The sequence below is a fragment of the Cyrtonyx montezumae genome, unplaced genomic scaffold (genome assembly GCF_038088225.1).
Source record: "Cyrtonyx montezumae isolate F1298 unplaced genomic scaffold, pur_monq_1.0 scaffold_2, whole genome shotgun sequence".
Classification (NCBI taxonomy): domain Eukaryota; kingdom Metazoa; phylum Chordata; class Aves; order Galliformes; family Odontophoridae; genus Cyrtonyx; species Cyrtonyx montezumae.
This window is the reverse complement of record NW_027071936.1, coordinates 14,439,979-14,452,061: the sequence shown is the minus strand read 5'-3', so window position 1 is coordinate 14,452,061 and position 12,083 is coordinate 14,439,979. Positions and strand designations below refer to the sequence as shown.

General features: G+C 44.4%; 1 protein-coding gene across 1 annotated transcript; it reads left to right on the top strand.

The window, feature by feature from the left end:
• The first annotated feature begins 4,065 nt into the window (after window positions 1-4,065).
• CCNG2 (cyclin G2) lies at window positions 4,066-8,352 on the top strand. Its single transcript, XM_065736464.1, has 7 exons — window positions 4,066-4,367; window positions 4,686-4,823; window positions 5,851-6,101; window positions 6,268-6,346; window positions 6,428-6,526; window positions 7,441-7,646; window positions 7,729-8,352. Exons 1-7 carry the CDS (start codon window positions 4,257-4,259, stop codon window positions 7,865-7,867), a joined length of 1,023 nt encoding a protein of 340 aa, XP_065592536.1. The 5' UTR covers window positions 4,066-4,256; the 3' UTR covers window positions 7,868-8,352.
• The last annotated feature ends 3,731 nt before the right edge of the window (window positions 8,353-12,083 follow it).

The window sequence follows — 12,083 nt, the reverse complement described above, 5'->3', positions numbered from 1 at the left end:
CTCTGACAATAGCTGTAATGGAAACCAGTGAGACTGAGCTGGCTCACAATCGAGCTGCAAGGAGACTAATACGAAGAGGTCCTGAATTCACTCAGTGCAGAGATCATGAATAATAATTTTACTGACTGGGTAAGCAATTAAATGTGCCACAGATTGGGAATCCTTCCTGGTTGCTTCCATTTTCCTTGTTACACAGAGGGGAATTTGAACAAGGTGGGGCAGCAATAAGCAGCCTGTGACCAGCTGAACTAAGAATACTCTGTATGTGGCCATAGGCAAAGTTGTCGTTGACAAGTGCCTTCTCCTTCTCATCTTTACCTGAGAGTTTACCCTGGTGTGTGGGTGCAGTTCCAGCTTCCTCTTCTCATGTCCGTGCCATTTTCAAGGCTTTCAAAATGAGTTTTGGTAACACACAGAAGTAGATTGCACTGGGCGCTGTGCTTGTAAGGTTGGCAGCTGGCTCCTTAACAGTACAGATTTTACAACTCTTCGTAGAGATATCTTCATGAAAACGTAGGCAAAGCATCAGGCTCGTTGAATAGCTTTCCCCTTGTCTGGCCATTTTCTAGTGCTCTGGTATTAAGGATGACAGATTTCTGTCATACTATACCAGCATACCATCTGCCAGCATGCTCAGAGCCATGAAGTAATTGATTTGGGCCTATCCACCAACTTATTCCTGGAACAAAACCCTTTCACATCAGTGAAAATTATCCACTGAGGGCTTGAATTTTCTTCACAAAACAAGATTTTAGCACTGGGCACTTGCTACAAGCAATTCAATTTTTAGCTGAGTTTTACAAGCGTTATGCCAGCCGTTGTATAGGGAATACAAGCAGTTTCTGAAATGATGTGTTTTCTCACAAGCTTTCTGTTCCCTCTCCTAGTAACCTTGCCTTGGAAGCCTGAAGTTAAGTTTCTGTTGTCAGAGGGGATTCACAAAAACCTCTCGAGACAGTTTAAACTATCTTCAGCGAAACCAGATCATACAGGTGAGGAAGATAACATTAAAGCAGCTTAAGTAGGTTGAAAAGCGAGCTACTACCAAGGCAAATGTTAATGAAGGCAGTGGAAACTACTGCAAAGTCATCATCTTCAGCACTCAGCGTCATCATTTCACCATCTTTAAAGGTCTGCTGCAGCTCCCTTGGTTCTGAGCAGTGGTACTACGTATTATTTAGGCCTTGTCTATACTAGGAAGTTTTAAGTTATGCAAACTCACTTCTTCTTGTCCTAGAATTTCAGTACAGCTGTGCTGGTAGATGAGAACTTATGCACTGTATAGGTAGAGTTGCCTTTTTTCAGGAAACAAAGTATGCAGTATCAGTACAGAGCAGCTTTATACCAGCTTAAATGCATATATAACGTTAAGTGTACGTGACTGTCTAAAACATACACACATGATAAAGGCTTTCAGAATATATATCCTGGAGTTCTAGGGTGCTAGGGTTCTAGGGTGAGTTCTAGGGACCAGGGTTCTTTGCATTAGGACTGTCCCAGAAGTGCAAGCTCATTTGCTGAAGGTGTCCTGCAGTCAGCCTTGCAGCTCAGATAAATGTCCAGATAAATCAACTGAGCTTCCAGGGTCACTGTGGGGGTGGGTCTGAAAAGCATGTCAGGACCCCTTTTTTTCTGCACCTTCCTAATTTCAACTGCTATTTTGAACTTGAGATGGGGTCACTGAGACATCTATTCACCGTCTTTTCTTGTCACTGTTGCTCATGTTGCCAGCAAACTTGTTCCTTAGCACCAACATCATGTTGCCAGCAAACTTGTTCCTTAGCACCAACCTGACTGGCAAGCCTTGCACCCTTTCATTGAGAAAGCATGTGATAAATCAGAATAAATTCATTTATTTACGAACTCTGAACCTGATCAACTGACATTCGCACAAGGTGAAAGGTGAAATTGCATCCTTCTGTGCTGAAGTCAGGAGCTGTATCCGCTCATTTACGCCTACAGCCACTAGAGGACCGAGTAGCATTGTCCTGTATGGGCCGTCAGGTGAAGAAATCTTAAATCCTAGAAGATATATGAGACATTTTATCTCTGAAATCGTTCCTTTTGAAAGGGCCTGCTCAGGGGAAGCCTATACAAAGGCTTCGAGTTTGAAAGCTTTTGTCACCAGGAACTGGTTCTGCCGCTTCTAAAAGCAACAGAATCTGCAAAATATTTCTGAGCCACATACACAAAGTCTTTAGACATATACTTATAAAAATATATTAGATATATATTTATAAAAATGTAAACACTGAGCTATTTTATTTCCTTAAAGGATCTATGTTACTCCACTCTGTGAAAAAACAACCACACAACTGTCAAATCATTCCATGTAATTCAAATTGAGGATTTTTTTTTCATAAGATGCCTCTTAAGGAACTATGACAGAAGGAACAAGCAGTTCACAAGGCGGAGAAGAATTCTAGGGCTAATTGCTTTTGGTGTTGGATGCCTCACTCATATTCTCAAATGAACTAGAATTATGCTTGGTGAATATACTAAATCATTCATGGGATGTTGCCTCCTACATCAACACAGAAAAATGCATGTTGGCTAGACTGGACACGTTTTTCCCCCAGAATTAGGCTAAGTTCTTAGCATCATACAGCAGCAGTTTGGTTTCAGAGATAGTCATAACTCCAGCGGTTTTTGCTGACCGGACTGAGCAGTTCTGCTGCTTTCCCTGTCCTCTTTACCAGTGTAACGGGATTGCAGTAGGGCGGTTAGATTAATTACTGGCTGCCACTTGTGTAGAGTTCTTTGTTTAAGTGGTTCAGAGAAAAGCACTGTTCCAAATGAACACTTCTGTTATTATCTGGGTGACTTGGGCCCTGAGTAGGAAGGTTGCATGCGTTGTGTGGAGTGCCGATTACTATGTGTCCCTTAATTATGAAGGCATTTCAGTATGAAGACCCCCGTACCAGGGGGCCCCGTTAACATTTCTGATATCACTGGCGAGGCCATACGCAGCTGTCAGCTTTTCACAGCTATTCCTGATGAACTCCTGCACACGTGTGCCAGTGCACGCTTTGTCAAGCCCGACTGGGAGACAGTTTATCAAGGCTAGGTAAAATATTAGTGCTTTAAGGCACAACGAATGGCATTTGATGGCACTGATCAGTCTTACCCCTCAACAAATTAACAATTATTTATTAGTTCAGCGTAACATTTGTCTTGCAAAATGCCCAGCTTTTAAGTTAAAGCTTTGGCGTATCTCCCTTTAGGACCCGTAAAGCTTGCGTGTGGGTTTTCCCTCGACTTTGCATTATTGCTGTTGCTGCTGCAGGGGCAGCGTAACCCAAGAATTGCTCCTTAAAGGCTAGCACCACTGTCCCTAACTAGATGGGTGTTATTGCGCTGCAGCTAAGCAGTCACTCAGCCGCCAGCTAAGGGGCAGGCAGGCAGGCAGGCACCAGCACAGCAGCAAAACGCTGCCGTTGTCGTAGGGCCACCGGTGACGACACGCGCCCAGCAGCGTGACGGTTGCTAAGGCCGGCAGCAGAAGGCGGGGCAGAGGTAGCACTCGCCGACCAATCAGGAGAGACCCACCGTCGCTCGGCGACCAATCGCCGCCGGTAAACAACAGGGGTGGGTAAGGGAGGAGGGTGGGGGAAGCGGAGCCGCCAGCCAATCAGCCGCCGGGGAGCGCGGGCCAATCGGGATGGGGGAATGCCTGGGCGGACTTTTTAAAACAGGACAGGGAGGCACAAAGGTCCCGGGGCCTTTTAAAGGAGCCGTGCGTCCCCGCGGTGTGTCCCTCCGCCGGGATCCGGCGCTCCTCTGGAGGAAACGGGGTTTTGTCCAGGCTGCGGCGACCGGGGAAAGCTGCCGGTTGATCGCGGCGTGTTCCGGCCGACGAGGCCCTTCGTGTCTCCGCTAGGTTGCGCGGCTGCCCGTGGGACTATTTTACCTCCGCGCGGCGCTTCGCCGGCCGGGCCTCGCAGGGAGCGCTCCGCGCGGGGCCATCTGCAGCCCGGCAGAACAAAAACACGGGGGCGGGGCCGCGCCGCCTCCATTTTGATGCGGGGCCGGGGCGGCGGCGGTCGCAGCGCGGGCAGCGCCGTGTCTCGCTGCGGGGCGGCGAGCGGGGGCGCGGGCCGCCCTGCCTGGATGCGGTGCCCGCGGCGGAGCCCACCCGCGTCCGTGCGGTGACGGGAACCGAGCTCCCGGGGCCCGCGGTTCGCGTCCCCGGCGCTGCGGGATCGCCCCCCGGCGAGGGGCGGGCGGCCGGTTCCCTTTGTCCCGGCGGCCCGGAGATGGGCAGCGAGGCGCTGCGGCTGTTCCGCCAGCTGAACCTCCACCTGGAGCTGGAGGACCGCTTCCAGCCCCGCGAGAGGGGGCTCAGCCTCATCGAGTGCGCGGCCGAGGTGAGGGGGGGGGTCTGCCGGGGCGATGCCGGGCAGCTGCGCTCGGTAGCATCTTCTAAGGCCGGGAGTCAGTGTGCACAGCCGTGGGAGTTGGCGTCTGATGGCGTGTGTGGGACCCGCGCACCTTGGGGCCGTGCCGAGCCTCCGTGTGCTCACTGCACTTTTCTTAAGTTAAAAACAAGTAATAAAAAGTGGTTAGGGCAGAATGAAGCAAAAGCACAAGACCAAACTTCTCTTTGACCTACGTAGAACTTACCTTTGGGAGTGTTGCCGGTCCCTGCTGTTGCTGTTATTACATTTGATCTTCTCTTGCCGTAGGGTGAAAACAGCCTGTGTCCGAGACAAAGGAATGCTAAGGTGGAAGATCTCTGGAGCCTCACCAACTTCTTTGGTTTTGCGACTGAAACGTTCGTGTTGGCTGTTAACATCCTGGACAGGTTCTTGGCTCTTATGAAGGTAATTTATGGGGAAGACCTGCTGTAGCATCACTGGGAGCTTAGAGGTTCTGTCTGATCTTTCCTTTTAGCAACAGGGGGAAAAGTTGTGCTTACTGACTTGATTTATCCTATTGCCCCTATTATCCTATTTACATGTAAAGTCCTTTAATGTAAAGTTCAAAGTTGAGAGCAGCTGTTGCATGAAATATTAGCTTATATTGCAGTTAGATGCTATAAAGTTTTTATTGCTTCATCTTGCCTTTAAATAAGTAGCAGCGCAGCTTACTTGCCCCACTAAGTCATTAGTCTTCATCAGGTAGGTGCAGAAGACAAAGGCAGCAGTAGTTATTGAAGAACAAAATAAGCTATCCGTGTTTTAAATACTTGTAGGTGCTCTGCCAAAGCTTAGCATAGAGCTTGGTCTAATGGCAAAAGGTGGTTTTCTGGTTCTTGTTTTGTTTGTGCTGTGTTGTAGACAAATCCAACAGTTATCAGTTGCCAATTTCTAAGCTGGCAAAATAAATAAATGCTTGAAGTTCTCTGGTCGACAGTCTTCCAGGTTCTGTGAATTAAACAGTTTTCTCTTAGATGGCAGAGAATAGCAGAGGTAGGAGTGAGATGTGGGGGGCTAGGACTGCCTAGAACAAGCTCAGACCGGATTTGTGTAGTCTTTAAAAGGGGGTAGGTGAGCACTGCCGGTTGGAGAAGTGAGGTACTACAGTTTTCACTGTAATTTCTTCGCATTGTCGTGACGAGCAACAACTTTGACAAAGGGTCTCCGGTTGTTGAACTTCGATTTGCCTGCTGCAGATTGATATGGCTTTATTGGCTGTATCAGCTGTGTTTTCAGATTTAATTGGTGAAACTAGTAATGAGTATTTAAGTTGTTTGAGTTGGCTGCTGTCAGGTTTAGATGAGTAAGTAAATCTCCAGTGAAGTGCAGATAGCTCGCAATTGCTCACCTAGGTTGGGTGAGCTCTTTGTTTCACTGCTTGATAAGCGTAGCGTGTATGGGTCGGAAGTACTCAGGGTTCTTTTATTTTTAGGTGAAACCGAAGCATTTGTCTTGTATTGGAGTTTGTTGCTTTCAACTGGCTGCCCGAGTGGTTGAGGAGGAATGCAATATTCCATCTGCTCATGAGATTATCCGGATCAGCCAATGTAAATGCACTGTGTCCGACCTGAAACGGATGGAGAAGATAATTTCAGAAAAGTTGCACTTTGAATTTAAAGCTACTACTGCCTTAACCTTCTTGCACTTGTACCATACTATTGTACTCTGTCATACCTCAGAAAGGTGAGTTGAATGGCATGTTGACAATCAGTGTGCTTGCAAAGGCCTTTTTCTCTGCAGCTGCATCTTAAAACGATGTTGGCTGAAGAGAAGATTACTCCTTGCTTGTGGCTTCCTGACATGTCAGTGCTTGTTGATACGGATGCTGCTTCTCTTGGGTGTCTTACAGGAAAGAAATATTGAATCTTGACAAATTGGAAGCACAGCTAAAAGCTTGCAACTGTCGTCTTGTCTTTTCTAAAGCAAAAGTAAGCAAAAGTAGTTTTTTCTTTGACTTCCTTTTAGGCTTCAGTTACTGTATGCTGAGCAGCGTTTTTTTGTTTTTCTAGCCTTCTGTCTTGGCTTTGTGCCTTCTCACTCTTGAAGTTCAATCGTTGAAATCTGTTGAGCTGTTTGAGATACTTCTGCGTGTTCAAAAGCACTCGAAGGTAATGATTTTTGTGTTAATTTTGCAGTTGCTGGGACTGATATGGCTATTATTTGGTGTTGCATTTGAGGGAGCTATGTGTGCAGTCTTCAACAGGTCACAGTGCTTGGCATCAGCTAAGACAAGCTATGAAACAGCCCTTTAAGCATGTCTGAAACTCTTAATACCGTTTCGTTGGTAGAATGCCAAATAGATGTAACTGCTGCTTAATAGTGAATGAGGTCAGCCAGTCATTTCTCCCTGGCACATCTTGGCAACTACCTGTTGTGTAAAGGGATTATAGTTTAAAAACTAGGCTAAGTGTTTAAAACGACAAGTGTTAAGAAAGTACACATGTTCAAACAGGCAGCTGATTTTACTTGTTCTTGAGAGGCTTCCACTCCGTTTTTATGAACTGTATGTCTGCTGGGTTAGTCCTTTTTGTTCCAGCAACTATCAGAATTAATAGCTTCTAGCTGCGTGTTGTAACTGGCTGTAGTCTAAAACAGACTCGTCACTGTTGTAACAAAATTGAAGCAAGCCAATGCCTTGGAGGATCCAAATAGTTCCTTAAGGAATTTTTTGAAGGTGGCATCATCATCACGTAGTTGTAGGACATGTCCATGTGGGACCTTCTTACGTTGTCTTAAGTTAGTTTTACTGTATGACAATAGTGTAAAGCTCTCAAAAATGCCTTTCATCTCTGTTATCAGTAGTTGTTTTTCGTTTGGGATTAATGTAAATGTTGATGACCACTGACAGGACAACTGTTACTCAAATTTAGGCAGAGGCATTTCTAGGAAGTGTGTAGGAGTTCACCTTCAAAAGCAGTGAAGCTTTTTAACTTAGGAATCTTATTCATGAAATGATTTCCTTAAGGCGAAGTGGAGGAAGTGGCTATATTTTGATAAAATAGGTTGCTTTTTCACTTCTCAGATAAGTGATTGTGACCTGCTTTACTGGAGGGAACTGGTCTCAAAATGCCTGGCAGATTATTCTTCTCCTGAATGTTGCAAGCCTGATCATAAAAAACTAGTTTGGATTGTTTCAAGGCGCACAGCCCAGAATCTACAGAACAGTTACTACAGTGTTCCTGAGTTGCCAACGATACCAGAGGGTGGCTGTTTCAATGAAAGCCAAAGGTTGGTTATACTTCCCAGCCTTTTAACTTTTGGTGTGTTCTCATTATCTGGAAATGCTAACCTTTCCTACTGTTCCTTTTAGTGAAGACTCTTGTGAAGATATGAGCAGTGGAGAAGAAAGCCTTAGCAGTTCTCCCCCTAGTGATCTGGAAGGCACCTTCTTCTTTGAACTCAAGCCTAAAACAAAGTGGCAAACTCCTAATTCTCAGTCTTTGCATTAATTCTTGATTGTAGTAGGTTAAGTTTCTTAATGCACCCTAGTCTTTTGGCAATAATAAATGAGGTGGTGGTATTATGTGAACTGTTTGTATTAAGGCAAGAGTTGCTGTGGTACTGCGATGCTTTGAATGCCTGACTTGTGGTTTGTGTTCTAATTTTAAAGGGAAAACTTCCTTTCAGGTCTCGTTTCAGCAAAAAAAAAAGCAAGCTCATGTTTAGATTTGTTGTCACTGGGGATAAATGCAGTCCTGTTCCCAGTGTTCCTTGATGCTTAGCAGTTCAGCATAAGCGGAAGAGTGTCAGGGCAATGGTGAAAGCTGATGGCTCGCTGGGCTGTTTGAGCAGGTGAATGAGATGGAGGAAAGTTTTTTTTTTTCCCTTGTCATTCATGCTTTTTGATCCAATGTATTGGTCACTTGTTGCAGTCTGCCATGGAGCTGCTGGGATGCTCGGGATTTTGGGGCACAGGGCACGGGAGGGGAGGTTGAGTGAGGTGTGGGCTTAATGCAGCTTGGCAAAGAGGGCGTGTGATAGGATTGAGCAGTGGTCTTCTAGTGTGGAGGAGAAGGTTGCTGAGAAGATCATTTCAGGGTTTCTGACTGTGATGCATGCAGCAAGCATTGCAGTGTGCAAATAGAAATAGGAGGCTTTCAGTTAAAGCAGTGGAAAAGTTATTCTGTGGGTATGGTCAAGCATGGAATGGGCTAAGAAGAAACTGCGTCATCTTTGTTCTGGGAGATTTTCAGGATTTGATGTGACATATCTTTGAATGGCAAGATCAAAATTCAGTATTGGTGCTCCTCTGAGCAGCACATGAACACAGAATCCTCCTGTGAGGGTCTCTCCACTGTTCAGTGTTTTGTGGTTAAATCACACTGGGTGAGTATGTTATGTGGAATTATGTGCATAGGTAGTACCATGCTGAAGTAGTGATACACTGTCCAGTGGGTGTTTTGAATTCTGAAACTGCTTTAACACTTCACGTGCTGTGCTCCTTTTCAGCAGGTTCTTGTGTATTTCAAGTGTTTCTTTTTTAAAGCTTAGCCTTTCATTAACTTCAGGAGTTCCTGTTCTGAGTTGAGTGTGCATGGTAGGAGTGCAGGATTCTAGTCAGTACAAGCTTCTAGAAATGATACTATCAAGTGTGACAGGGCTTTCTCTTCATGTTTTCTTTAATATGAAATAGCTTATGCTGAAACACACGGTGTGTTTAGACTTAGTGTTAACATGTCAGTCCATACTATTAGCTTAGACTTATTGATGCGGTAAATCTTGATATGTCTACATTCCTTTTAATAGCTAACCTTGGTAGTTTATTTCAGTATATTCATGTTATTGAGTCATAATCAGGCTTGTTTGCATGCTTATGTAAAGCAGTTAGTGCAGGAAAAGTGGTTATTATGCAGTAAAATCAGGTAAATGTGATGTTGATGAAGTAGTTGATGTAATGGGGTTTTTTGGACCTTATCAAAGCACACAAACTGAAGTGTGATTGCAATTCTCTATACTGAGAATATGGCTAGGTAGTAAGCAGACAAATTAACTCGGAATAATGGTGTGAAGTGTGGTGGTGCCAAAGTAGAAATGAAGGAGCAAACTAAAGGCTGTTTTGTAGATGTAAGAGTTGTTTTAGAATATGAGCAGTGCAGTAAGTTTGTAACTGTTACACTATTTCAGTTTTATTAAAACACAAGTTTACAGAAAATGTAAATAAAAATGTAAATTAAAAAAATGTACAGAAAAAAATTTAAAACAAAAAATGAGCAGAAAATACTGTATTTTTTTACTTTATATGTAACTTTTTGTAGGTATGTTGCATGTAGATATTAATTTATTGCGTACTCTGTATGATACAAATACTGTACACTCCAACTTCTTACTGCTGATCTGTACCTGGAAACTCACTTCTGAGGTGGGTGACCTTGACTGTGTGTAATAAACCTCCTGGGTCTTGTTTCACTTAAGAAAAGAAATAAATAGCTGTATTTGTTAATTGCCATGAGTTACAGTTGGTTGTACTTGAAGCATGTTTAGCTTGCTTTCTTCTTTGCTGTTTAACTTGTGTGGCATCCCAGCTGCTGCTTGGGTTATCCAAAAGTTTTGGTAAGCTCTTTGCAAAGGAAAAATCTTTTTTGTGTGCAGTTTCCTGCTGGATGTGAACCTTTGCTCTGCTGCTGTTGGTGTTGAAAGCTCCTCTGAGGTGTTCTCTGCTTATCCACCCAGCTGCAGTTATGCTCTGCTGTGGTGCTGGGATGAGTTTTATAAATGCTCCATTTGCATGTCTGGCAAATGGGATCTCCAATTAGAGGTTAAGTTAATGCTCATTATAGGTTAAGTGTTATGGTTTTGCTGGATTATACTTGCAGCCAATCCTGGACGCCTGGATGAAGCTTGCTATCTGGATGTTTCTGCACTTCTGCATACCTATAATCATTCGTATAAAGAAGAAAATCGTAAGCAGTTTTCCTCTTGTTCTCCATTTTAGGAAATATTTCAGCATCTCCTTCAAAGTAATGAGTTAGAGGCCCTAAGAGGCTCTTTTTGGATGAAGTGAAAGAGCGGCCCAAGATGCAGACCTGCATGGTGCTAAGCATCACTACAGGGTGTGTTTTGAAGCTTGATCCAGATCTTCTCTTTACTTAGTCCTTTTTTCTGCAAGATATGGAGAAAACAAAGGTGTTCCTTTTGCTGGGGCTGCTTTTTTTCCAGCTCTAAATGCTGTGGAGGGGGGAGGGAGATGCATATCCCTGGAGCATTCAGCACTGGGGCTCTATGGGGATAGGGGATGGGGAAGATAGGATACTTAGGTTGGCTGTGTGTGGTGGGGGAAGAATAGGGCTGGTGCTACTGTTCGTATAATCCACTGAGTAATAATGAGTTCTCAGGTTCTTTGTGGCCTTCATAATTGTTCCTTCAAATACAGGAGAGCACTGGGGCTTCTCACTTCCCACATACGATTGATGAGGAAAGGCCACCTGATATCTCTAAAAGGGCTCTGTGTAATTCCTTTCTATGTTCTGTAGCTCATGTGTACTGCTAAAAGCCAGTTAAATAATGCAACTATTCTTTTTGGCAATGCTTGTTGAAGCTTCCTTGCTGTCAGCTGTGACTGCTTTGAACATGAAAGCTACTGCAAAGATGCTCAGATCCTACTTCAAAGATGCCCAGTCAGGTTGCTTCAGTACAGCAAGAGCCTTGCTTGGGAGCTGGCTCATGTAGGTGAGCTGCTGTGAGTGCGGGAGGCTGCAGGCCTTGGGCTAACAATGGCTTATGGGATTGGTCTGTTTAATAAAGCTTGGGGTGTGCTACGCAACTGCTTTTAAGTTGGTCCCCAGCATGAGGTGAAATTTGCTTGAGAATGTTGCTAGGCTTACTTCTGTGGCTTGATAATTTGCGTGTGACTTTGATTTTGTTGGGTCGGATAGATGTGTATCCCTCAAAGGAGGTGTGTCCGGCTTTGTTCAAAGAATGGGGCTTTTGGAGGCTGGTATTTTTAACAGCAGAACAATGTGTACTTGTCAAATGCGCTTTTAGTCTTTCTTGCATCAGGTGAAGCTTTGAATGCTTGCCATCTCGACTGTTTGCTGTCTCATTTTCTTAACTGCACTATCACTAGGGTTGGTTGGGAGTAGAAGGCTGAAAGCAAATGTTTCTGAGCAAAAGGCATTGCTGTGTGACAGCTTTTGGCTGTGCAACTTCTGTGTGAGCTCCAGAATGTTCATTTGTCCACAAGACCTTGAGCCTTTGTGAAATAGTGCATTGCTCAACCTAGATCAAGTGTAGAGCTGACAGTTCCCATCAGTTGTGGACCAGCCCTGTTTTCTGATGGGATCTCATGCTGTTACGCTGCTCACCTTTTGAAACCCCTCTCCTCTGCCCTGAAGTGGATCACAAGGAATTAGTAGTGGAACAGTATCTATTCCAGTGAGTTGTCACACAGTATTTAATAATAGTAATTGGCTTTTAAACAGGAAATTTAAATTCTTTACCATGCAATTGAACAGCAAGCTACATAGAAGAGTAAAAACGTGCCATCAAACAGTATGTTTCGGCCTGAACAGGGGCAGGATGGTTTGTTGAATACCTGATTTCTGTGATATACACTAGCTTTTGAAGTTAATTAATATGTGAAACATGCTAGGGGCAACAGCAGAAAGCAGCTTCTGCAGTTCTCCATTCAATGCCCATTACATAGGGCTTTTAAAAAAGAATGTTTGT